The sequence below is a fragment of the Palaemon carinicauda genome, chromosome 1, assembly GCF_036898095.1.
Source record: "Palaemon carinicauda isolate YSFRI2023 chromosome 1, ASM3689809v2, whole genome shotgun sequence".
NCBI lineage: Eukaryota > Metazoa > Arthropoda > Malacostraca > Decapoda > Palaemonidae > Palaemon > Palaemon carinicauda.
In genome coordinates, this window is record NC_090725.1 from 279,882,443 (window position 1) to 279,908,674 (window position 26,232).

At 33.5% G+C, this 26,232-nt stretch overlaps 2 protein-coding genes across 2 annotated transcripts in view; both read left to right on the forward strand.

The window, feature by feature from the left end:
- Positions 1-783: 783 nt before the first annotated feature.
- LOC137639277 (glutamate receptor ionotropic, delta-1-like) lies at positions 784-23,773 on the forward strand. Its single transcript, XM_068371564.1, has 13 exons — positions 784-787; positions 7,172-7,222; positions 7,944-8,034; positions 8,315-8,412; positions 8,770-8,945; positions 11,345-11,538; positions 12,229-12,465; positions 12,747-12,874; positions 13,751-13,872; positions 15,710-15,935; positions 21,433-21,578; positions 21,979-22,077; positions 23,714-23,773. Exons 1-13 carry the CDS (start codon positions 784-786, stop codon positions 23,771-23,773), a joined length of 1,632 nt encoding a protein of 543 aa, XP_068227665.1.
- Positions 23,774-25,332: 1,559 nt separating this feature from the next.
- LOC137644920 (uncharacterized) overlaps positions 25,333-26,232 on the forward strand; it is a 1,926-nt gene continuing 1,026 nt past the window's right edge. Inside the window, exon 1 of the mRNA XM_068377800.1 lies at positions 25,333-25,493. Within this exon, the coding sequence (XP_068233901.1) occupies positions 25,378-25,493 (116 nt within the window). The 5' untranslated portion in view covers positions 25,333-25,377. The remainder of the gene's footprint in view (positions 25,494-26,232) is intronic.

Here is a 26,232-nt window from a genome sequence, read left to right on the forward strand (position 1 = left end):
TTATTGGGATTCTACGAAGATCCTGTAATCTATTTTCTGGTGGATGGACCCCAATGAGTTTCTGGAAATTTCGTAGCGACTGGATACAGCTTTCCAGTGATGTGGTGATTAATACAGTTATATTCAGAAATGCCAGAGATATGTCGGCTTTGATGGCTGAACCAGCTTTGGATCATTGAGTGAAGGCATGTACAAGACTAATGTGGTTCATGCGAATGATAAATGACTTGCCCTCTAAGAAGGAATGGACTGCCAAATAGACACCCAGTAGTTTACAACCGAACTGCAGTACCTATATTCCACCTTGGAAAGTTTTCTACAGAAGCAGGCCAATGGACAGGGTAATCCATTGTGTATCACCCCTGGAGCAATGTCAATCATATCGTTAGAGAATAGTACGGGTGCAGTTGGCATGGGAAAGGTGAAAGAAGTAACAGTTAATAGGGCTTTCTTTGCATTGAAGAAGGCCACCTCCTAAAGGGGTCCCACTTCAGGTTTTATGGCATGCGCTTGAGGGAGTCATAGAGGAAGTCATATGAGGGGAGCAAAAGTGGTGCCATTGACTGACAAAAACAAATCATAACAGTTCCCCATGCACAATAACTTCTGCAGTGCTTTGAAGGCTGAGGGCGTGGGGAACTTCTGTACTAAAAATACCTTGTGAGGAAGGAGGTGAATGCCTTCAGGGGTGATGTGATGATCCAAGAATGCTACCTCCATGGCAGGTAAAGTAAATTTTCCTACCTGACTATACGGTAGGTTTGCTGGAGGCGGTCAAAGACGATGTGTAAGTAACATAGGTGATCCTCTTTGGAAAGGGAGACTAATAGTATGCCATCTGCATAACATACACAGAAGGGGAGGTTCCTTCAGGTTATCTCCATAAGTCACGGCATTATGAAGACCTAAACATTAGTAACAAAGGGGATGGCGATGGGAGAGGGGGTTGGGGTATATCTTCTGGGTTTATGAGCACCATTCAAAAATATCACATCAATAGGTGAAGGGTCGAAAATATGAGGTAGGTTGGCGATGTTTAGAAGGAGGTAGCCTAGTAGTCTGATTTTGAGGGCAGATAGCTATAATTCGCGCAAGGGCGTAGTTGTATATATATATATATATATATATATATATATATATATATATATGTGTGTGTGTGTGTGTGTGTGTGTGTATATATGTATACATATATATATGCATATATATATATATATATATATATATATATATATATATATACACACACACACACACACACATATATATATATATATATATATATATATATATATATATATATATATATATGCATAAACCCTATTATTTCATTTTTTATCGTAACATACTTTTATATTTTGCCATTTAGAATAATTAGCGGTATTTTTTCATAATCATAATCTTCTAGTTGCTGAATAGTTCATATACATCTAGAAAGCCCCCACAAAATCTTATGCAAATCCAGGAATATTTCTATAAGTAAATAATATGTGATTCTCATTAGATGCTCTGCCCGTTGTCCTTTCTTTCTCCTATATGTTCTTACAATATCCTCTACATTAGTTACCTCACTTAACCATGTCGCTCTTTTTCTCTAGCTCAGTGTTTTTCCCCTCATTAATTTTTCCGTAGCTCTTTGTGTTGTAAGTAGCTCATGTTCAAAGGCTTTAATAGGGCTCCAAGTTTCTGATGAAAAGGTTAATACTGGTAAGGCCATCTGATTAGATACTTTTCTTTTTTAGATAAAGTGGTATTTCACTTTTCATAATCTCAATTTGTGCAAAAGCTCTCCATCGCATGCTTATACAATTTTTGATTTCGGTCTCATGTCTCATGAGCAATGGAAAGAATAAAGATGATAATAACATTAGCAAAAAGAAAAAATGAACATGGATATGAAAGTAAAATAGAGTAACGGTTATTCTAACATGTAAGAAAAAGAAATATTTTAATATGGGCAGGACATGCAATGAGAATGACACAATAGATGGACAAGGAGAATAACAAATAGAGTCCCTAGAGATTGCAACGGAAGCAATTCCTCCCTTGATTCAATATCATTATTATTATTATTATTATTATTTGCTAAGCTACAACCCTAGCTGGAAAAGCAAAATGCTATAAGCCCAGGGGCCCCAACAGGGAAAATAGCCCAGTAAGGAAAGGAAAGAAGGAAAAATAAAATATTTTAAGAAGAGTAACATTAAAATAAATATTTCCTATATAAACTATGAAAACTTTAACAAAACAAGAGGAAGAGAAATTAAATAGAATAGTGTGCCTGATTGTACCCTCAAGCAAGAGAACTCTAACCCAAGACAGTGGAAGACCATGGTACAGAGGCTATGGCACTACCCAAGACTAGAGAACAATGGTTTGATTTTGGAGTGTCCTTCTCCTAGAAGAGCTGCTTACCATAGCTAAAGAGTCTCTTCTACCCTTACTAAGAGGAAAGTAGCCACAGAACAAATACAGTGCAGTAGTTAACCCCTTGAGCGAAGAAGAATTGTTTAGTAACCTCAGTGTTGTCAGGTGTGTGAGGACAGAGAAGAATCTGTTAAGAATAGGCCAGACTATTCGGCGTATGTGTAGGCAAAGAGAAAGAACCGTAACCAAAGAGAAGGATCCAACGTAGTACTGTCTGGCCAGTCAAAGGACCCCAAAACTCTCTGGCGGTAGTATTTCAACGGCAAATATTAAGTTGTTAAGGTTTCCCCATATATGTTAATTCCTTCATTTTTTCCAATCAAAATTCTGAAAAACGCAGTGAATAATTCAGGAGAGATGGGGGTCCCCCTGTATAAATCTTTTCTAAATCAGAATTTCCTCGCTATCTTTATGTAGTTTCAGAATTGCTGTACTTTCTGTAGAGGTATCTTCAAATATTTTAACATATACATTCATATGCACAATATTATATATATATATATAGTATATATGTGTATAAATACATACATACATACATACATATATATATATATATATATATATATATATATATATATATATATATATATATATATATATATATATATTCAAATAAGCCATATATATTTTTGATATATTAATGTCTGGATTCTCTTAACAACCTCGGGATCACAGACCCAGGCGAAATCTCACAAAGACAAGAGCTTGGCTCCGGCCGGGAATCGAACCCTGGGTTAAGTCACTGTCTATATAAGCTTGCCGACCAGGGTTCGATTCCCGGCCGGAGCCAAGCTCTTGTCTTTGTGAGATTTCGCCTGGGTCTGTGATCCCGAGGTTGTTAAGAGAATCCAGACATTAATATATCAAAAATATATATGGCTTATTTGAATATGAAAAACACGTAAAAATGTGCAAAATTTATCATATATATATATATATATATATATATATATATATATATATATATATATATATACAGCATATATGTGTATTCATACATACATATATTTACTGCATATATATATATATATATATATATATATATATATATATATATATATATATATATATATACAGCATATAAGTGTATTCATACATACATATATTTACTGCATATATATATATATATATATATATATATATATATATATATATATATATATATATATATATATATATACAGCATATATATGTATTCATACATACATATATTTACTGCATATATATACACACATATGTATGTATATATATATATATATATATATATATATATATGGTATATACATACAAGCAGATATATACGTGTGTATGTGTATTTGTGTATATATATATATATATATATATATATATATATATACATATATATACACATATATATCTATACATACATATATTAATATATATATATATATATATATATATATATATATATATACAGTATATATATATATATATATATATATATATATATATATATATATATATATATATATATATATATACATTGAAAGACCAAAAAATCAAAGGTAAAAATGGAATTGTTGATTGAATGGGTGTTGGTATGTCATCTAATGAATAATCAACAGGAAGATTAATTGTGAAACGACAGACTCTCAATTGATTGGTTCTGGGGCGTTGGAGTTGCCGGCTTCTTATTGGCTGTGGCCAAGATGACATTTGTTATGCAAAAATTTATGGGACCTAAAAGCCACGTTAGGTGAACACAGGGAACAGTCTAACACTTGCTTGGCAGAGCTCTAGCTGGGAGGACGGGGTTCTGGTGACTGAATGAACCGCTACTATTTGGACTAAAAAGGTTTGTGGTATTGTGGGTGTAGGTGAAGTTTATTCCTTTTGTGCGATCTACTCTTCAAAGATAGATTCTGTCTATAATTTCATGCAGAAAGATCTCGTGTATCGCTCTACCTATTGTGTAGTAGAATTGTGCAAATTTTCCTGTTCTCAGTATAATGTCCTTAATTATTGGTTTTAATCATCAGCTCACACAGTAACATACAAGGGTAATGTGGACTCAATAACTGACTTTTACAACAAAAAACAATCTAGAATATGTAATTACTTTTGTTATAATAATGCTTGACAGAAGTATTCCGGTTAACGTCCGTTTCATAACGATCAGTAAGATTTTAAAGGCTTTTCAACAGAAAAAAAAAATCTTTACTAATAAAAGAACCAAAACAAACAATAAGCTTTTCGATTATGTTCCAAATGTTATATCCTCCTAGATCCACTTTGAGTCAGCTGTTCCTAGACGCAAGTACTTTACAATAAACGATTTTGTAATGTGCCCTTAAAAATTTCTCTATATGACTTTCAGTATGTTACTGAATATACTCTTTTTAGTTTCCAAAGAATTTTGTTTTTGAAGCTCAGCTGTATTGCATTTTATTTTTCATGCGTTTTATTTTTTTCATTTCATACGCAGTTTTATCATATATATTGTGTAATATAATAGACGGTTATCAAAATTTCCCCTTATCAGCTGGTAACAAAAAAATAATAGGTCTATGATGATACTGTATATTGCTAGGCATCGTAGTTAGCAAGGGGGTAAAATAATCCAGAATTAAATGTAAAATTTATCGTAATTTACAGAAAATATATTAATCCTTTTCCAATTATGCAATGTTTATTCTCAATTTGCCTCACTTTTTTTTATTATTGTAACAGCCTCTTATCTAAAGGTTTGTTAACAATAATGTTTTCCCATAGCCCTCTCAGGAAATAATTTTCAATCTTGATAATTTAGGTTAATATCAATTCAGAAAACTGCTAATCCTGCTTGAATGTGGAGATTTATTAAAAGGATTTCTAAGACGTAATACGATTCCTGTGATTACACGAGTGACTAATGAGGGCTTCACATCACAAACCAAATCACAGATGTCTTGTAATTTGATATTCATTTAAAATCTGAAATATGAAAAGAGCTTGGCATTGTATGTTGTTAACCAAAAGCTTGTTCACCATATAACTATCTTGGAGACTCCTTTGATCCTCAAATTGGGCTTATTCTTATATAGGCCTAATGAAGCTATATAGGCCTAATAACGCTGCTATTAAATTTCAAATCGTTTCGGCCCGTTTTGAAAGCTCGTCTCTAAAGATGAGGATTTTACATAGTTTCTTTTAGAATATTTATCCCTTTGTTTTGTTTTAATACATCTGAACATAATTTTAATAATATTATTGTTTTACATTGGCTCTATATGGCATTCCTTTTTCATCCCATTATCCTACTGGTGAAAATGTATAAAGAAATAATGTAATGAAAAATTAGTAATAGATGATTAATGATATAAAATTTCTATTTCTATGATCATGATATGTACAATTTTCTCTTTTCTCTCCCATATGTGAGTTGGAATTTTTGAAAAGCAAATATCTGTATTACATACCAATTTTACTCAACAGGCCTCTTTCAAAGAATAAAAAGTTTGAGCGTTGAATGCGAATAAACAAAAAGTATTGATGCCACTGAGATGGAATTTTTAGGCTGCTATGTGGTGTGGGATAATTGACGGGATTAGCATGGGTTACATAAGGGATCACACCATTTGAAACAGAAAATAGTCTACAGTAAATGAATGCAAAAAGTGCAAAGTTTTCAGGTGATAAGAGGTAATTGTAGAGAAAGAACTATAATTGGTTATTTAGGTGGACAGAAAGACGTACTGATTTAGAGGAGCATCTACTGTACACCCAAAAAGCGAAAGACTTTCAGCAAGGCAAGGGTGAGGGACAGTATGAGTCAAAAGATTCGCCCTACTACTAGTGAGTCTTATGTTAGGTGTATGAAGCAATCATATCAAGGAACTTTTATTGTAATTAGAATATGAATTAGTGCAATCAATTTAATGCTGAGGTTAAGAAAATTACAAACATATATACTGTACACACATACACAAACACATATATACTGTATGTATGTATGTATATATATATATATATATATATATATATATATATATATATATATATATATATATATATATACATGGGATATTGATAGTATATGTGACAGTACACATATACGTACATGAACATATCTTTGCATATATGTATATATATATATATATATATATATATATATATATATACATATATATATATGTATATATATATATATATATATATATATATATATATATATATATAAATGCACAAACAATTCTATGCATATAATATATATATATATATATATATATATATATATATATATATACATATATATATATATATATATATATATATATATATATATACATGGGAAATTGATAGTATATGTGACAGCACACATATACATACATGAACATATCTTTACACACATATATATATATATATATATATATATATATATATATATATATATATATATATATATATATATATATGCACAAACAATTCTATGCATATAATATATATATATATATATATATATATATATATATATATATATATATATATATATATATATATATATATATATAAATGCACAAACAATTCTATGCATATAATATATATATATATATATATATATATATATATATATATATATATATATACATACATATATTTACACATACATACATATATATATATATATATATATATATATATATATATATATATATAAGTATATACATGGGCGTGTCTGTTTGTGTGCCTCTGTTTGTTTGCCCTTATTTGGTGTTTGCAATTTGAACATTAATTTGTCTCTTTTCAGTGTTAGAGGAATTTTTTCAGCAAATGGCTCTCGGTTCCACCCATCTGTCAAGTGAGTATTGATAAAGCCAAAGTATGATATTTAATTCAAATTCGTTAATACTATTGAATAATTAAAACTGAAAGGTATAAACACCCCCCCCCTCTCTCTCTCTCTCTCTCTCTAATGGAATTCCAGACTGTTGTTTTAGCCTTCTTTGCATATATCAACCCAGAGCTCAAAGAAAAATCTTATTATAAAAATGCCGTAGATGATAAAAGTGAGAAACGTCCTTACCTAGCAATCTATTTGACGAGGGTCCGGGACCTGCTCCATCTCGTTAGTTTCTATAAGTTTCAGCAACTTCACAATCCATGTTAGCAGGGGATGGGGTTTGGTGGAGCCTCTAGGTCTACCTGCTTGGTCATTAGCAGCCATTGCCTGGCTCTCCCTGGTCCTAGAATGATGGAGAAGGGGCTAGGGTGTTGATTATATGTGTATGTGGTCAGTCACTAGGATATTTCCCTTTCCCTTACCTTTAAACCTTAATGATGATAATAAAGAGCAAATAATAAGGTAGAAAAACGCACTTAAGAAAGCAGGAAACCTATTACAAACATTTAAACATTTTATATCAATGTTACAAAATATTATATATTTTTGCCTTGAATAAAATGTAGTTTAAACACCTTTATGAGAGAGAGAGAGAGAGAGAGAGAGAGAGAGAGAGAGAGAGAGAGAGAGAGAGAGAGAGAGAAGTCCTCAATCCTAATGTTCCTCATCCCTTCATTAGTAATCGTCATGATAGTGCTGTCCTTGTCTCCGGTCACTTCAACGGTCCGGCTGTCGGTCGGAAACATTTTGCCACCTAATAATAATCGAAGGTAAAATCCACAAATATTTGTTTATAGCAAACTGAATTAAACCAAAGTCATGATAAATTTTTGCAAAGATATATTATATTTTTCATGTCTAAAACTATTGGGATCAATGTTTATGATGTTTTTTGTAATTTTAGTTTTGTAGTTAAGAATATCTTAGCTAATTAAAGGTGTAAGTATCTACAATATTGATTGATTAATTGATTGATTAATTATGAATTATTTAACGTCATGATAAGATGAGAAAGCCGAGTTTTATATTTGTCCTTTGGTTTATTTTCAGTTTAATCCGACTGAGTGACTTTTACGAAGTGTTTTCAGCCTTATTTTCAAATGATATACATCTGGATCTCCAACTTCTTTTTGATTTTCTTAATAAAGGTAAAATATCGACATTTACCTTTAGATCCGAGGAATGGTAGATTTTCTCTACTATGTTATTTTAGTCTAATGTCTAGCTTTATCCATTGCTTCCTTCACATTTACTTCCAATATAAAAGGATACAGAAATATCTAATTTTTCAAAATAGTAAATCATGTTTCAATATATGTTAGAATAGTAATGTTTATTAATTTCCCCTTAGCAATGATTTTCCTTGTTTAAGCTATCGATTCTTCTGGTTTATAAACTCTTAATAAGGCAGCCAAAGAATAATTATAACGAAAAACTAAGATCCCCTAAAGCACTACTGTCACTCCATATGAACAGATTTTAATAATTTTGAGAATTTCACACAGATACTATAAGGGAAGTTAAGACCTTCATCCCTGATGCCATTAGTGGGGGGCTGATGTTGCATAAATACGATGGGGATGAAATTACACTAAAGCAGATATTGAAAAGAAAAACAATTGGAACGACTCTCACCGTTCCGCTTTGCACACCGCTCAACATTCTCACCCTCTTTCGAATGGTAAGTTCGACTACCATTAGTTCAATAGTGTCATGGTTATTAAAACTGGTTGAATGTTTGGTAGATGAAATATCACCTATGCTCAGTGCGATATAAGGTTGCTCTGTCAAGAGCAATGAGGATTTTACCTATAGAATGATAACGTTTTTTATCGTGATTTCAAAATAGGATATCAGTAGAGGAGCTGGTACAACATTTAAAAAATAAATTGTTGGTAACCATGATAGAGGTAGACGTATCAGTGTTGCTCTCTCTCTCTCTCTCTCTCTCTCTCTCTCTCTCTCTCTCTCTCTCTCTCTCTCTCTCTCTCTCTCTTACTCTGAGCTATTCTCGTTTATTATTACTGATAAAAACTTTCAAAAAGTAGTTGTTCTTATGGAGGAACATAAGTAGAAATAAAACTACGTCATAACGGAGAATTGCCCATCTTGTTGATTTGGAAAGGGAAAGAGCAAAAATTGGATAGGATGCATATTATTTTAGAGTTACTGCCAAAAGAAGTGTATATATGTAGATACTAACACCAATGATGCAAATATATAGAAAATGCAAGATATGGAGAAGAAAATCACAAAAATGGAGGAGTTACAAAACAGAATGGGTACAATAGGAGAACATGAAGCAGTAGCTGAATTGGAAAACAACATTGGGAATTTCACTGCTAACTCAACGGATACCGCTCAGGCTGCTGGCCTATGTGTATCACTTCACTGCAATTTGTGTCTCAGTCCTCAAATAAGTAATGTAGTAAGAATCATTGGATATGACCTTAGAAACATATGATTTGTAAAGAAGTGTCTGGATGAATATTCTGTAAGGAAACTCTGTAATTACCAGGACTGACTGCTGATTTTGGAGTGTCCTTTTAGAAGAGCTGCTTGCCATAGCTAGAGAGTCTTTTCTACCCCTACTAAGTGGAAAGTAGCCATTGAACAATTATGGTGCTGCAGTTAACCCCTTGAGTGAAGAAGAATTTTTCTGTTATATTAGTATTGTCAGATGTATGGAGCAATGTGTAAAGAATAGGCCAGACTATTCAGTGTATGTGTAGGCAATGGAAAAATTAGCCGTAACCAGAGAGGGATCCAAGGTAATACTATCAGTCAAAGGACCCAATAATTCTAGCAGTAGTACCTTAATGGGTGGCTGGTGTCTCGGCCAACCTACTAACTGAGCCAAGATGTATCTACTGTAGGTTGTAGAGATTTCAAATATATGGCCCAAAATTATACAACAGGTTACTACCAGACATTCAAAAGATGGAAGATATTATGGCTTTCAAGAAGAAACTGAAGAATTTTTTGTTTTGTAAGTGCTCCCATAATGTGAATTTGACAATTAATAATGTGGATTTCACAATTAACGCTGAATAAGCTGTGGATACTCTAAATACCTAAGAATGTATATGGCAAACAGGTCTTGTAGGTCCAGTAGTGCAAAGGGTGTCTCACTGTGATAAGACCAGGAAAATACCCCTTAAAGTAAGTAAAAGTAAAGAAAAGCCTATTCCTTTGCTAAATCTTGAGCTACAATTAGTGTCATAAAAATTGTCTAAAAGGATCAAAATTAGTTTACCGATGAACTTTACGAAAAAGATTTAATATGGTTATCATTTAGTGATATATACAAGGGATACTCATCAAACGAGGAACCTCCTTGGAATATTAAGTCAGGCATGTCGAAAGCTTTCTTTGTATGAAACGTGATCCTGTTATCACAAAGCAGACTAGCCACTAAGATTAAATTGAATGACAAACTGAGTAGGTTTGAAACATTAGATGGTAAACTGTTAGGGTATCTCAGAGTAGTATTATAATGCGGCCTTGCATTGAAGGTAACTTCCTAGCTCAGGGAAGATGTAATATGTTGACAAATGTTTCAAATCTATGGCATCTTTTCAACCAACTACACGTAGAATAGGAAAACTCCACTGTAAGGGAGAGAGTCAATAACCGATACAGTAATACTAAAGTTCATAGAGTTACTGAACTATACAAACAGGAACTTGAACAAAAAAGTTAAAGGATCAAAGTGCCATATCCTTCAGCTCGATTGAAGGTATCAACTTTAAAAGCAACTTTTTGTAACTGAGGAGTTCATCATTCAAATTAAATTTGAACAATTGCATGTGCAATGGATCTCTTTTATATTACCTTATCACTGAAGAAGTTGTAACTTGAGCTGAATCGTAAACTCGTATAGCTATAATTAAGTGGGTATTTTGAAAACTACCATCCTTGTTTGATTTTCATTTGGCCAAAGCTAGTGTCTCAATAAGGAGTTTATAAGGTGAACTATATGAAAAACTTCATACTTGTATCATTATATGAACGATTTTCAACTTAGGTGCCCCATTAAAGTAATAGCCTCTCTCCTTGACTCTCCCATTCTTTTCACAGATTAAGAGTAAGCACCTTGAGAGCCACTTTACCCATTGGCTCTTGGTAGTGTCAGATGCAGAATCCTTGAACCAAATAGCGAGTGGTCTAGAAAATCTCCTACATGAGGGAACTCGAGTATCCATCGTTTATAAGAATTCCGTAGAGAATTTTTTTCTAATTTCGTCACGCGTTAGTGACGATGGAGTCGTTAGGTAAGATATTTATTGATATAGTTTGGCAGTTATAAAAGAATGGCTAGGGTAAAAAAGTATTGGCAGATAACGTATCCTTAGAATGTAATATTCTGTTGGTATTACTAAGAATTATTATCAAAATTCATATCTTGTGCCTTAGAGTCTCGGGGCATTTGCAGTATATCTCTGGTAGAAGGCCAGTGGTGGTAATATATTTTCTGTGAAAGTAACTCTGTCGTTGCCATATGGATAAGATATTTTATCATAAATGCACTCTTATGCAAATCCTTTTATCAAAATGTATAAAGAGGGAATAATTGGGCAAAGGTAAAATGTACAAAGGGTAAAGAATCAATAAAGTTATGTAGGTTGGTCAACAGGTCCAAATCAAGGAAAATAATGCCTTTCTAAAAGAAATTTAGATTATGTTGAAAAGCATATAAATTACTAGTGTGCTATTCCAATGCTAGTTTTTACTTCGCATAACGCAGGTCAAATATAACAAGTTAATGTATCTTGAATTTTAGGAAAATTTCTATGTTTATACATAGATTCATCATACAAAAATACTCTAAAAACATTCAATGGTTTAACTCATTAATATTATTTACTGTATCGAATTTCATCTACAGAGTGCTTTCATAGTCCACAAAAGGTTGGTAAGTAAATTAACCATAACATATTTCATTTTCAATTCCTCTGACACAGATTACTCAATGATGGTAAAGGCATCACAAAAACGATGATGACGAAAAAGTGGAAAGAGAATCTTCGTCGTTTGGTCTTTCCAGATGACGAACGTTTGTACCTTGACATGCGAGGTCGGGAGATGAAAGTTGCTGCCAACGACTTTGAAGGATTCTTTAGCATCAACCAAGAAACTCAGCAACTTTTGGGAATAGATGGAGCAATCGTGGAAACACTCGGCTACGCAATGAATTTCACGTATAGCTTCCTAATTGCTCTTTCATATATAGATATATGTGATAAATTATGGTTTATTTTTATGAGCTGAAAAAATAACAATATTTTGGTAATATTTGTTATTAGATAGGATTATTTGAGAGCTATTATATTCCTAATAAAAAACATTACAGCCTTCATGACATATCCATCAATAATAAAATCATATATTTTTTTGTCTTATTCCTATATTATGCCCCTCAATATTACCAATATGTCTATTGAAATTATCTTATTGTTAGTGCTATTATCACCCTAAACAGATACAAGATAGTCCGGCCACCAGACGGTTACTGGGGAAATCCCTTGCCTGACGGAACTGTGTCAGGGGTCATAGGAATGGCAGCCAGGTGGGAGGCAGCCTTTTCAATATGCGCAATCGCTCACACAGGTGAATTTACCTCTAATTGTTCTTTTACTGCCTTCATCTATCATTGACCTTGAACTGAGGCCAGTTTTTTCTTCTAGGTCCGCTTTACTGATACAAAGCATGTAATTTATATGAAAATTCTAGGTATCGGTAGGGAGGAAATTATTTTTTCTTTTCCTGTCCACGAAATAATAATAATAATAATAATAATAATAATAATAATAACAACAACAATAACAATAATAATAATAATAATAATAATAATAATAATAATAATAATGAAAATAAATTAATAAAAGTAATAACAACAACACTAATAATAATAATAATAATAATAATAATAATAATAATAATAATAATAATAAAATGAAGTCAGAAAGGAGGAGGTGTAATACTAAATATTTAAGAGTAAGGAAAATTAACACGTTCGATATCGATTCACATTTCAAACTCAACAAAAAAATAATTACATCATATGGGAATAAAGAGTAAAAATGTCTAAAGGTGGAAGACTTCGTATGGAATTCAAACGGTTAAAAGTAAGTTTAACAACAAGAGTAAAACAAAAAAAAAACAAAAAAAAAATTCAGAAATTTCATCGAACAATATTTTGGTCAGGAGAGAAGAGCAAATACAAATAACCAGAAAGCTTTGGAAAGCTATAGGGAACGGTTTTACGATAAAATTACTGGAAAGATATAAGAAATACAGAAAAAAAAAATTGAAATGAGTCGTTATTTTGATGAAGAAACAAAATGTGAAGTGAGATGGAAGTTTCTTATTTTTTCTGACTACTCTTGCTGATTAGTTAAGAGCGAGTTAATTATAAAGATCACCAGAATGGCTTCTACTCCAACCACTCTTTAACTTTGGCACATTGTAATTTTCTTATTCCAGAGCTTCGGGATACCGTTGTAGACTTTACAGTTCCGTATTTCATCGAGCCCTTGGCGCTGTTTTCCAGAGCTCCCCAGGAGAAAAATAAAGTGTTAGCAATTCTCGCTCCATTTGAACTAGAGGTAAGATTAAACAGAATTTCCTGGTAGTATATACTGCAAATTCATGTTAACATATATAACACTGAATTTACTTTTAGAAAAGAAGTCAATTGATGCATGCTATTTATATTACAAACCTTTCATCTATCACCTTTCTAGATATGAGATGAAATAAAGTTTGTAGTCATCATAGTGATGAAAATATGGACTTATATGACTTACGTCCAATGACTACGATAAAGAGCAATGCAAAAGTTAAATTTTCCTAGTAAATTTGAATGTGTGGTAGCACTGCGTTCCGGAAGCTGATGATACGGTGTTGTATATATGTAGATAATTCAATTCATCAGTTACGTTGTACAAAATTTGGTATCGTTGAACACACAAAAACACAACTGGAGTCAATTAAGCTACTGCAACGGCCTCTGTAGTCTCCATGTGCAAAAGCCGTAAGAAATTCGATAAAAGTGCAAGGTTAACGACTTTACTGTATACAGTTCACGACTGTCAGCACAGCTTTCATAATGCAAATATTGAAAATGCACTGAGGAACAACACCATCAGATGATTGGAAGCAGGCGAATCCAGATTAGAGGTTGTGAGAGTTTTAAATGTGCCATCCAGTATAATTACATCCGGTTGTGCCACCTGTGCCAAAGGACAACCACTGCTACTTCCACTACAACCTCAATACAGGTCCTTCATTGGATCTCAGACCAAATTATCCAAAACCGTCTAAAAGGTGCAGGATTACGACTAAGGTGTCACTGTTTGAGGCATGATTCTAACCCAGCAGCATCGACAGCTTCAAGTGTAATGATGTCGAGCACACAGGATATGGCTTCAGAGACAATAGAGACAAGGGTGGTTCTGCGACGAATCCCAATTCATGCTATGCAGGTAGGATGGGAGAGACGTGTCTACCCCTGAACAGGTGACCGTTTTGTAGCCAATTGCATACAGGAGGTGGACAGATTTGGTCGAGGGATTGTAATGATATGGGTAGCCATCTTTAACAATGCCAGGACAGACTTGGTACACATAAGAGGAAACTTGACCGCACAGTGCTATGTTTATGAGATCTTACTCCAATATACCGTCCTCAACAGGGATAACAGCAATGTTGTTATCAAGTAGAACAATGCTCATCTCATACAGCACACATCACCACAGCCTTCCAGGCAAACATCAATATCAATATCCTTCCGTGGTCCTCAAGATCTCAAGATTTAAATCCAGCTGGCTGCTGCTAGGGAGGCCGAGTGGGCTGCAATTGCACCAGATGTGATCTGCCATCTGATTGCTTCACTGGACAGGTGCCAGGCAGTACTTGGCTTACAGGGGGGTCACACTCACTATTGACTGGACAGTATGTGACTTCAAACATTGACTTTGGTCCTTTGAGGGTCATTACAACAGCCTACATTAATTATGTCTATCTATGTCTATTTTCAAGTTTCTCATGTTTCCCTCAAGTATTACACTACTTAAACATATAATGAAAATATGGGTTTGCATCACTTTTCTTAAGGTTATATATATATATATATATATATATATATATATATATATATATATATATATATATATGTATATATATATATATATATGTATATATATATATATATATATATATATATATGTATATATATATATATATATATATATATATATATATATATATATATATATATATATATATATATATACATAAAACCTATGTGTAAACAGACTAGTCAAGCAGATAAAGTGACTTTCTAGCTTGAAATAAGTCCTTACTATCACAGAAAATATTTGACAATAACGAACTTTATATACATTAAGGTGTGACAAAATCTTAGAAACTTGTAACCGGCAGGTCTGGGTTTCCCTAATTGCTGGGACCTTGGCCATAGGACCCCTCCTAAGTCTCCAGTCAGTCGTCTCAGATACTATCTTGAAGAAAAGAATTAGTGTTGGCCTCCAGGAGTTCTCTTTCAATATGTTCCGAACGCTAACGATCCAGGGGAATCGCCTTCGACCACATCTTTGGTCCCAAAGAATCCTCTTCTTTTCTTGGTACATATTCTGCCTCGTTTTCATAGGTAAGATTTTTTCCCTTTTTGTAAACTTTATTAGGGGTTTATCTTGAGCTTTAAAAAACTTCGCAATTAAATGAAGATTTTACTCAGTAAAATTTCATTGATCTCTTCACTAAGAATACCTTTAAGAAATCGAGCGTTATTGACCAATCTTATGATTAAGGACTCAAAAATTGCAGTATTCTACTTTAAAGGGAGGTCTGTGCATAAAAGAACATTAAAGAAGGAAGAAGAAAAGGGACTTTCATAAAAAAAGAATAAAACGCTCTAAAGAGTGATGAATCCATTTATGGAAATGGTAAATTACTTCCATGGTAATTGCCAAGATATTTTAGTATTGTCCATATTGTTATTCCTCGGAATTTCACTTTGAATACATTCTTCTCATCTGAAGGTAGGGGGTAGCTTAGTTTCACATTTTAACTGTATACTGAATTATAATATTTGTATAGTAATTGAGATAGCCTCTGTCACAAGATGGCTTAGCATCATCTCGATGTCGACAGCTTAATTCCTTTTATTCAGTTGCTTGATTGCAGTCTTACTATTGTAATCTACAGTAAATTTTCGCACTGTAGCAGCTTTAGTTTCAATGAAAACTTCTATATTCTGCTATATATACTACCTTTTCATATGCGAGCAACTGTACTGTTTCCCTGAGAAAAACAAGATCCTTTTTGGGGTCATATGGAATAACTCTCCAAAATTTTTCACTTGTAGAGTTTTAAGGTCACCAAACTTTTTGTTTTAACCCTGGATAGGTACGCTCCTCGGACACCCCTTTAAGGGTATACTCGGACGCGCGCGACCCCGACGGCAAAAAAAATTCTTGAAAAATCAGTTTTTGCAGTAACCTCCTTTTTTCTTTTGCCAAAAAAAAAATTCAATGAATGCTTAAAACAACTGTAACGAGAAATACTACTCATCTGCAGAAAAACTATTTATTATAAATATTTTAAAAAATTAAGTAGAAAAAAAAGACCTTACATAAAAATTCATAAAAAAAAAGTTTATACATATATACACAAATCCTTTTAGGAATTGATTCTTGAATGTTTAGGACACATCTTGATGTATTTTGGATGAAGTCAGACCCATGGAGGTGAAGATCTGAAATGAGAAAAAAAGGGTAACTTTTTTTGGCCAAAAAAATTTGTCCAAATTTCATGAATTTTTTTGGGTACCCAAATGAAATAGGAAGTGGCTAATTTTTTTAAGGAATAAACATATGTTATCCTAAAATAGAAATATGTAAAAAAATCTTCATTATTTTGTAAATTACATTTATATCAGGGGCCATATCTAAAGGTAATTTTTTGAGTACTTAGAAATTTCGTAAAAAAATACATATATTTAATACATAATATGATATTTATGCAGGTAAAAATATACCAAAATATCACAAGTTCTATAGGGAACAAGAATATATATAGATAGGGCAACTTACGCTTCGGATATGTCCACAAAATGGCCGCCAACCACACTGACTCAGACTCCCTAATCTGCCACTTGAAATGTAGGAAGGGTATGTCAATTTCAAGGTGTTATTTACTAATCTAATTATTCTTGGATATGCATAGAAATTGTATGGTGGGTTGCTGGATAATTGTCGATTATTTTACGACTATAAAATTAAAATTCTGACCCCAAAAAATTTTTTTGAAGGGAAATAAAATTGAAAAAAAAAAAAATGTAAAACAATATAATATTTTAGCTAAAAAAATTTGATGATATTCAATCAAAAAAGAAGTATACAAGATTTTCCGACAAATAAACATCTAGAGGAATCATTACTCTATTATAGTTCCTTAGTACGTAGTAATTTTGAAAGAAATGGGAAAAAACGAAAAAGTGGCAATCGCAGGAAAATCGAACACATACCTATATATACGCCATATCTGGCTAAAAATAAAGATAGGCATGGGTAGCCAGATCATCTAGAAACACTTTCCAACACTATAAAAATACAAGTTTTGCGACACTACTTGCCAATTCCTTACGGTAACATGACTAAGCAAAAAAATGCAAAACAAATAAAAAGGGGCACTCGCGGAAAAATGGCCAACATTCTAATATACGGCATTTCAGAAAAAAAAAAAAATTTCAGCCACGTACTAGGCAAACCATCAAGGCACATTTTCCGACAAATAAACATCTAAATGAATCATTACTCTGTGATAGTTCCTTAGTACGTAGTAATTTTGAAAGAAATGGGAAAAAACAAAAAAATGACAATCACCGGAAAATCGAACACATACCTATATATACGCCATATCTGGCTAAAAAAAAGATAGGCATGGGTAGCCAGATCATCTAGAAAAACTTTCCAACACTATAAAAATATAAGTTTTGCGACACTACTTGCCAATTCCTTACGGTAACATGATTAAGCAAAAAAATGCAAAACAAATAAAAAGGGGCACTCGCGGAAAAATGGCTAACATTCTAATATACGGCATTTCAGGAAAAAAAAAAATTCAGCCACGTGCTAGGCAAACCATCAAGGCACATTTTCCGACAAATAAACATCTAAATGAATCATTACTCTGTGATAGTTCCTTAGTACGTAGTAATTTTGAAAGAAATGGGAAAAAACGAAAAAATGGCAATCACAGGAAAATCGAACACATATCTATATATACGCCATATCTAGCTAAAAAAAAGATAGGCATGGGTAGCCAGATCATCTAGAAACACTTTCCAACACTATAAAAATATAAGTTTTGCGACACTTCTTGCCAATTCCTTACGGTAACATGACTAAGTAAAAAAATGAAAAACAAATAAAAAGGGGCACTCGCGGAAAAATGGCCAACATTTTATTATACGCATTTCAGAAAAAAAAAATTTCAGCCACGTGCTAGGCAAACCATCAAGGCACATTTTCCGACAAATAAACATCTAAATGAATCATTACTCTGTGATAGTTCCTTAGTACGTAGTAATTTTGAAAGAAATGGGAAAAAACAAAAAAATGGCAATCACAGGAAAATCGAACACATACCTATATATACGCTATATCTGGCTAAAAAAAATAGGCATGGGTAGCCAGATCATCTAGAAACACTTTCCAACACTATAAAAATATAAGTTTTGCGACACTACTTGCCAATTCCTTACGGTAACATGACTAAGCAAAAAAATGCAAAACAAATAAAAAGGGGCACTCGCGGAAAAATGCCCAACATTCTAATATACGGCATCTCAGATAAAAAAAAAGACATGCACGTGTTAGCCCAACCATCAAGGCACACTTTCTAACACATAAACATGAAAAAAAATCAATAATATACGGCAATTCCTTACTACGTAGTAAATTTTTACAAATATTGAAAAAAAAAACAGAAATTGGCAACCGCAGTTAAATACCCAATATACCAATAACTACGTCGTATCTGACAAAAACAAAGTCACGCATGGGTAGCCAGATCATCTAGACACACTTTCCAATACTAAAAAAGCAAAAGTTTTACGACACTATTTGGCAATATCTTAAGGAAAAATGACTTGGCAAAAAAATGAAAAAAAATGAAAAAGGGGCACTCGCGGTAAAATGCCCAACATTCTAATATACGGCATCTCAGATAAAAAAAAAGACATGCACGTGTTAGCACAACCATCAAGGCACACTTTCTAACACATAAACATGAAAAAAAAATCAATAATATATGGCAATTCCTTACTACGTAGTAAATTTTTACAAATATTGAAAAAAAACAGAAATTGGCAACCGCAGTTAAATACCCAATATACCAATAACTACGTCGTATCTGACAAAAACAAAGTCACGCATGGGTAGCCAGATCATCTAGACACACTTTCCAACACTAAAAAAGCAAAAGTTTCACGACACTATTTGGCAATATCTTACGGAAAAATGACTTGGCAAAAAAATGATAAAAAATGAAAAAGGGGCACTCGCGGTAAAATGGTCCTCGTGGTGATAAACGACATTTTAACTAAAAAAAAAAATCATGCACATGGTAGCCAAACAATCCACCAAGACTTTCCACAACTGATAACCTATACAAGTTGCACCATTCTACGAAAATTTCATAATACGTAATAACTTTGATAATTATGCAAATTACCTTAGAAGGGTAAACTCGGTCGCGCTCGACCCCGACGCATCTCAGAAATCGGGGAAGGAGTACAGCTACAGCAATGCACATCTGGACACTACTAGAGCGTGTAGGCGAGACACCTACTGCAGGTCGATCACCCACAAATTCAGTCACGGGGGTGAGTCACGTGAGAAAAACCTGGTTTTTTTTACGCTCGGGGTCGCGGACGACAGTGTTTTTTCTTTTTTTTTTTTTAAATAAAAATCCTGATTATTTAGAACATAGTAGTTACGCATGATTATTTAGAGCATAGCAGTTACCATTATATTAACACAAGATTTTAAAGTTTCTTTAAAGAGCACACAATATCTATACACTATTTGTTACGACTGTATATATCAATGGAAAGAGACATCAAGCATTTATAACGCTGTCAGAAAGGGAAGTAACATATGAGTCAAATCACGAAAGAAAATCAAAACTTTTGTTAGATTTGCCACAGTAGGGATACAATGTTGTTTGATTTTGCACTAAACATATTATTTTAAATCTAGTAATTGAGAGCTGCAATTCCTAGACAGCATCTTGAATATGAAACTTTAAACACTCTTGACCAACAGTACTTAAGAACAGTATAAATACTGAAATCTCACAGAAACTTATTTTCTTGATAATATTTATTTCATTAACTAACTTTTAACCAGACGAAATACCTTCAAATCATTTCACAGCCTAGAGCCCCTATTTTACGCATTCGGTTTCCTACGGCCAACCTGGCCTACGGCGCCGTAGGAAAATTCTGCCCAACGGCTAGGGCTATTACACGAATTTGAACGGCCGAAGGCAAGTGGGTCAATGTGGCATTGTTTGTGGTGGAGGATTGCCATGTCTTCTCTCGACGACAATCTTGTTCCTATTGCTCTAGCGTGCTACTTGAAGGTGAAAACAAGAAAAAGGAAGATTTGGTCCAAACAATGGCTGCGAAAACGACAAAAATACTCTCATGTTAACTTAATGAAGGAACTAGCACTAGAAAAAGATGACTGGTTTAACTACATGCAACTGGATCACGACACATATTTGGAACTCTTAAGTCAGGTATCACCTTTAATAGAAAAAAAAGACACTTGCATGAGAGAAGAAATTAGTCCACTTGAGCGTCTTTTAGCCACTCAGACTGATGTCATACCATACGGTGAGCAATTACACGCTACGTCCTCAGTCCTGACGTACGATGGCCGTACAGCCAACTTTAGTACTGGCGAAAGTTCATGCGGCCAGCCGTGGGTGAGTGTTCCTACGGCTGATTTGCTACCACATGCTACGGTTTGAACATATGCTAGCGTTGTGATCGATGGCACCGTAGGAGACCGGATACGTGTAATAGGGGCTTAAAAGTTTAATTGATTCTCCTTTGTCTTTATTCTTTTTTTCAGCCATGTATTCTGGAATGCTCACTGCAGTGTTGGCCATTCCCGCCTTTGAGAAACCAATAGATTCTTTACTTGATCTACCAAGGGCTGTAAAGAATGGATACACACTAGGTGTCCTCAAAGACACAGCAAATGAGATGCTTTTTAGGGTTAGTTTAATCTCACTGCTTTGCATACTGAAGTAAATTCGTTGCTTTGCTTACTGAGAAAATGAATGAATAATTAAAATTAGAAACGCTACAGTAAGATGAATGTCATATTTCAGTAGTCAAAATGATGTACGCCATCAACTGGTAAACAAAACCAAATGTAGTTATTAACAAAATAAGATTAAATTAATTGAAATTTTTTTTAAAAGTAGCAAATAACAATACTACAAGCCTCTAGACACTAGAGAGTAGAGGGGCATTTAGAATAATATTAGTTGGGGCAGTTTTCTTCTTGTTTATAATTACAAGTAATTAATTGTTTTATCTGACTACATTATCATCATGCATAAAAAGCTATCATAAACTTATCGAGGTTCCGGTAACACAACTTATCTTTCAGGAAGCAACAAGCGGCATCTATCGAGAAACATGGTTATTATTCAACCACAAAAACCCAGAGGAAAGCTTTGTGCCAAGGCCTGAGGTCGGGATCGAGAGAGTAAGTATCTATATCATTACCGTTTTTTTAAGTTGAATTGAGAGAAAAGATATGAATCTTATTTAAAATAGTATGGAACTGATCAAAATATTTTTATATAAAATATGGGCTTCGAGCTAAGGACTGCACAATCTATTACCATAAAAATAAGTGAGAACTCTATCCAAAGTAACTTTAAAACGTGATATACTATACAAGATGGGTTATGGCTAAACCCATTTTAATGAGTTGTACATTCTATTACCAAAAACTTCAGCCAGCATTCTATACAAAGTGACTTTGGAAAGTAATATATAATAGGGGTTTAGGGCCAAGATCGTTTTAAAGAGTTACACATTCTATTACCATACGAAAAAGCCAGCACTCTATCAGAAATTACTTTAAAACGTGATATACAAAATGAATTTTGGGGTTAAATGGTTATAAAGAGGTGCATATTCTATTATCGTACAAAATAAGACAGCACTCTATCCAGACAGACTTTTAAATGTGATATATAAAAGTGTTTAGGGCTAATATCGTTTTAAAGAGTTGCACATTCTATTATCATAAAAATACAAGCAAGCACTCTATCCAAAGTGACTGAAACGAGATATATAATTGGGGTGTAAGGGCTAAGCTCGTTTTAAAAAGTTACGCACTCTATTATCATAAAAAATGGGAGCTTGTGTTCCATGCAAAGTAATTTTCTAAGATGATATATAAGAGGGGTTTTAGGGCTAAGCTCTTTTTAAAGAGTTGCACATTCTATTACTAAAATAATATAAGTGAGCACTCTATCCAAAGTGACTTTGAAACGTGATATATATGAGGGTTTAGGCTAAGCTCTTTTAAATTGTTGAATATTCTATTACCAGAAAAATAAGCTAGCACTCTGTCCGCTGTGACTTTGAAACAGGATAAATAAGAGGGGTTGAGGGCTAAGCTCGTTTTCAAGAAATGCACATTCTAATTCCACAAGAATAAGCAAGCCCTCTATTCAAAATTACTTTGAAACGTGATAGATAAGAGGGTTTGAGGTCTAAGCTCTTTGAAAGAGTTCCACAGTCAATTACCATAGAAATAAGGCACTACTCTACCAAAATTAACTTTCAAACTAGATAATAAGAGGGGTTGAGGGCTAAGCTCGTTTGAAAGAGTTCCACATTCTATTACTGTAAATTATAACCCAGCATTTATATACATTGAATTTGAAACATGATATATGAAAAGGGGTTTAGGGATAAACTTGTTTTAAAGGGTTGCACATTATTTTACCATAAAAATACAAGCCATCATTCTATCTAAACTTCTAAAGTGTTTTTCTAACGTGATAAATAAGAGCAGTTTCGGCTAAGCTAGTTTTAATTGCACATTCGATTCCCATTACAATACAAGCTAGCACTCTATCCAGAGGGAGTTTGGAACGTGATATATTATTATCAGTAGTATTATTACAAGCTAAGCAACAACCCTAGTTGAAAAAGCAAGATGCTATAAGCCGAAGGGCTCCAACAGAGAAAGTAGCACGGTGAGGAGAGGAAACAAGGAAATAAATAAACTACAAAAGAAGTAATAAACAACCAAAATAGAATATTTTAAGAACTGTGACAATATCATATTAGAACCTTCCTATTATATAAACTATAAAAACAAGAGGAAGAGAAATAAGATAGAACAGCGTGCCCGAGTGTACCCTGAAGCAAGAGAACTCTAACACAAGACAAAGGAAGGTCATGGTATAGAGTTTATGGCACTACCTAAGACTAGAGCACAATGGTTTGATTTTGGAGTGTCCTTCTCCTAGAAGAGCTGCTTTCCATAGCTAAAGAGTCTCTTCTACCCTTACCAAGAGGAAAGTAGCCACTGAACTACTACATTGCAATAGTTAACCCTTGAGCGAAGAAGAATGGTTTGGTAATCTCAGTGTTGTGAGGTGTATGAGAGAGAGGAGAATGTGGAAAGAATAAACCAAACTATTCGATGTATGTGTAGGTAAAGATAAAATGAACCGTAACCAGAGAGGGGATCCAATGTAGTACTGCCTGGACAGTCAAAGGATCCAATAACGCTCTTGCAGTAGTATCTCAACGGGTAGCTTTAGGGGATTTAGAGGTAAGATCGTTTTAAATACCTGCAAATTCTATTGCCATAAAAATACAAGCCAGCACACTATCCACAGGGAGTTTTAAGCGTGATATGTAAGGGGGTTCAGGGCTAAGCTCGTTTTAAAGATTTACACATTCTATTATCATTAAAATACGACCCAGGACTCTATATATATTGAATGTGAAACGAGATACATGAAAGGGGTTTAGGACTAAGCTCGTTTTAAAGAGTTGCACAATATATTATCGTAAAAATACAAGCCAGCACTCTATCTATAGGGACTTTGAAACGTGATATATAAGAGAGGTTTAGGGCTAAGATCGTTTTAACGTCTTCCACATTTTATTAACATAAAAAATACAAGCCAGCACTCTATCCAGAGGGATTTTGAAACATGATATTTAAGGGGGTTTAGGGGATAACCTCGGTTTAGTGTTACACATTCTATTACCATAAATATACGAATCAGAACTCAATTTACATTGCCTCTAGGACTAATTTTGTTTTAAAGACTTGAACATTCTATTACCATAAAAATATGAACCAACAATCTATCCACAGACACTTTGAAACGTGGTATAGAAGAGTGGTTCGGGTCTAAGCTCGTTTTAAAGACTTGGACATTTTATTACCTTGAAAATAAGAGCTAGGACTATCCAAAGAGGCTTTGTAACGTGAAATATAGAGCGCTTTGGGGCTAAGCTCGTTTTAAAGAGTTGCACATTTTATTACCATGAAAATATGAACCATCACCAATCTATCAACAGGGATTTTGAAACGTGATATTAAGAGGGGTTTATGCCTAAGCTTATTGTTAAGAATTGCACATTTTATAGCCATAAAAATAAAAGCCAGCACTATATCTAACGTATCTTTAAAACATGATTTTTAGAAGACTCTTAGGGTTATGCTCGTTTTAAATACTTGCACATTCTATTACCATAAAAAAATATGAGCCAGCACTCCATCCAAAGTGGTATTGTAATGGGATATATAAGAGAGGGTTTAGGTCTAAGCTCGTTTCAAAGAGATGCACATTCTATTACCATAAAAATATGCGTCAGCACTCTACCCGCAGTGACTTAGAAACATAGTAGGTATATAGTCTCTCAGAATGACCATAGTTTTTCTTGCGTGTAATTCTCTCTCATGTGTTTATAGGCCTTAACCAGGAAGTATGTTTTCATCGGTTTCAAAATCTCCAATGAGATTATGCTCTTCAAAATTGGTCGAAGGAAATTTCATATTGGGAGAGAGAATGTTTACCCCATGATAATTGCCATTGCTGTTCCTCCAAGAGCTCCTTACAAAAAGTCCCTCGATCGCAAGTAAGTTCAGAAATTTGCTTATCGGAATATAAATTTAATAGGAAAGAGTAAAAAATACAATGAGTCACGTAAAAAAATCATGTTGTTACATTATTACTACAGATATAAAAAAAATAGGATTGATTTCATGAAATTTCTTTCACCTGTAATAGTTAATTTTGTCTTCTTTCCTACCGTTATCCCTACGATAGTTTCTGTTTACCCAACTTCTGTATTACTTTTGTTAATGTCCTTTTGTACATTATCTCCAATAGTCTAACCAAGTTCTTTCTTCTTCCTCAAATATCAAAACATCATTTCTCTTGGGATTTATCATAAGCCTTCTCTAGGTCTACAAAAGCACAGAAAATGTTCTGGTTTCCCTCTAGCCTCTTTTCTTTAGCTGACTTACTATGAAGATGACATCCACTGTCCCTTTCCGTCTCATGAATCAATACTACTGTTTCCCAATCTTTATCTCAATCTCTCATATAGTATCACCTCAAAACCTATCAAATCATGTGCTTTTAGTTTAATTCCCCTGTACTTATTGCATTTCATAACATCACCTTTCTACTTAATATAAATGCAGTTAGACTCTCCACCCAGTCTTTAGGGAGTATTTCCTCTTCCCATACCACTCTTAATAAATCCAACATCCATTTTCCCCATCTGTATCTAGTATCTTGAGTATTTCTATTTGAAACTAATGGAAATGGTGCTTTACGATTGCTAATATTAAGTTTTTCTCAATTATTAC

Bases quoted from the DNA above. Each gene is read 5' to 3' on its own strand.
- LOC137639277 (XM_068371564.1), top strand. The intron at 8,413-8,769 runs GTAAAATATCGA...AATTTCACACAG, and splicing joins TTTTGATTTTCTTAATAAAG to ATACTATAAGGGAAGTTAAG. The intron at 12,875-13,750 runs GTGAATTTACCT...TTCTTATTCCAG, and splicing joins ATGCGCAATCGCTCACACAG to AGCTTCGGGATACCGTTGTA.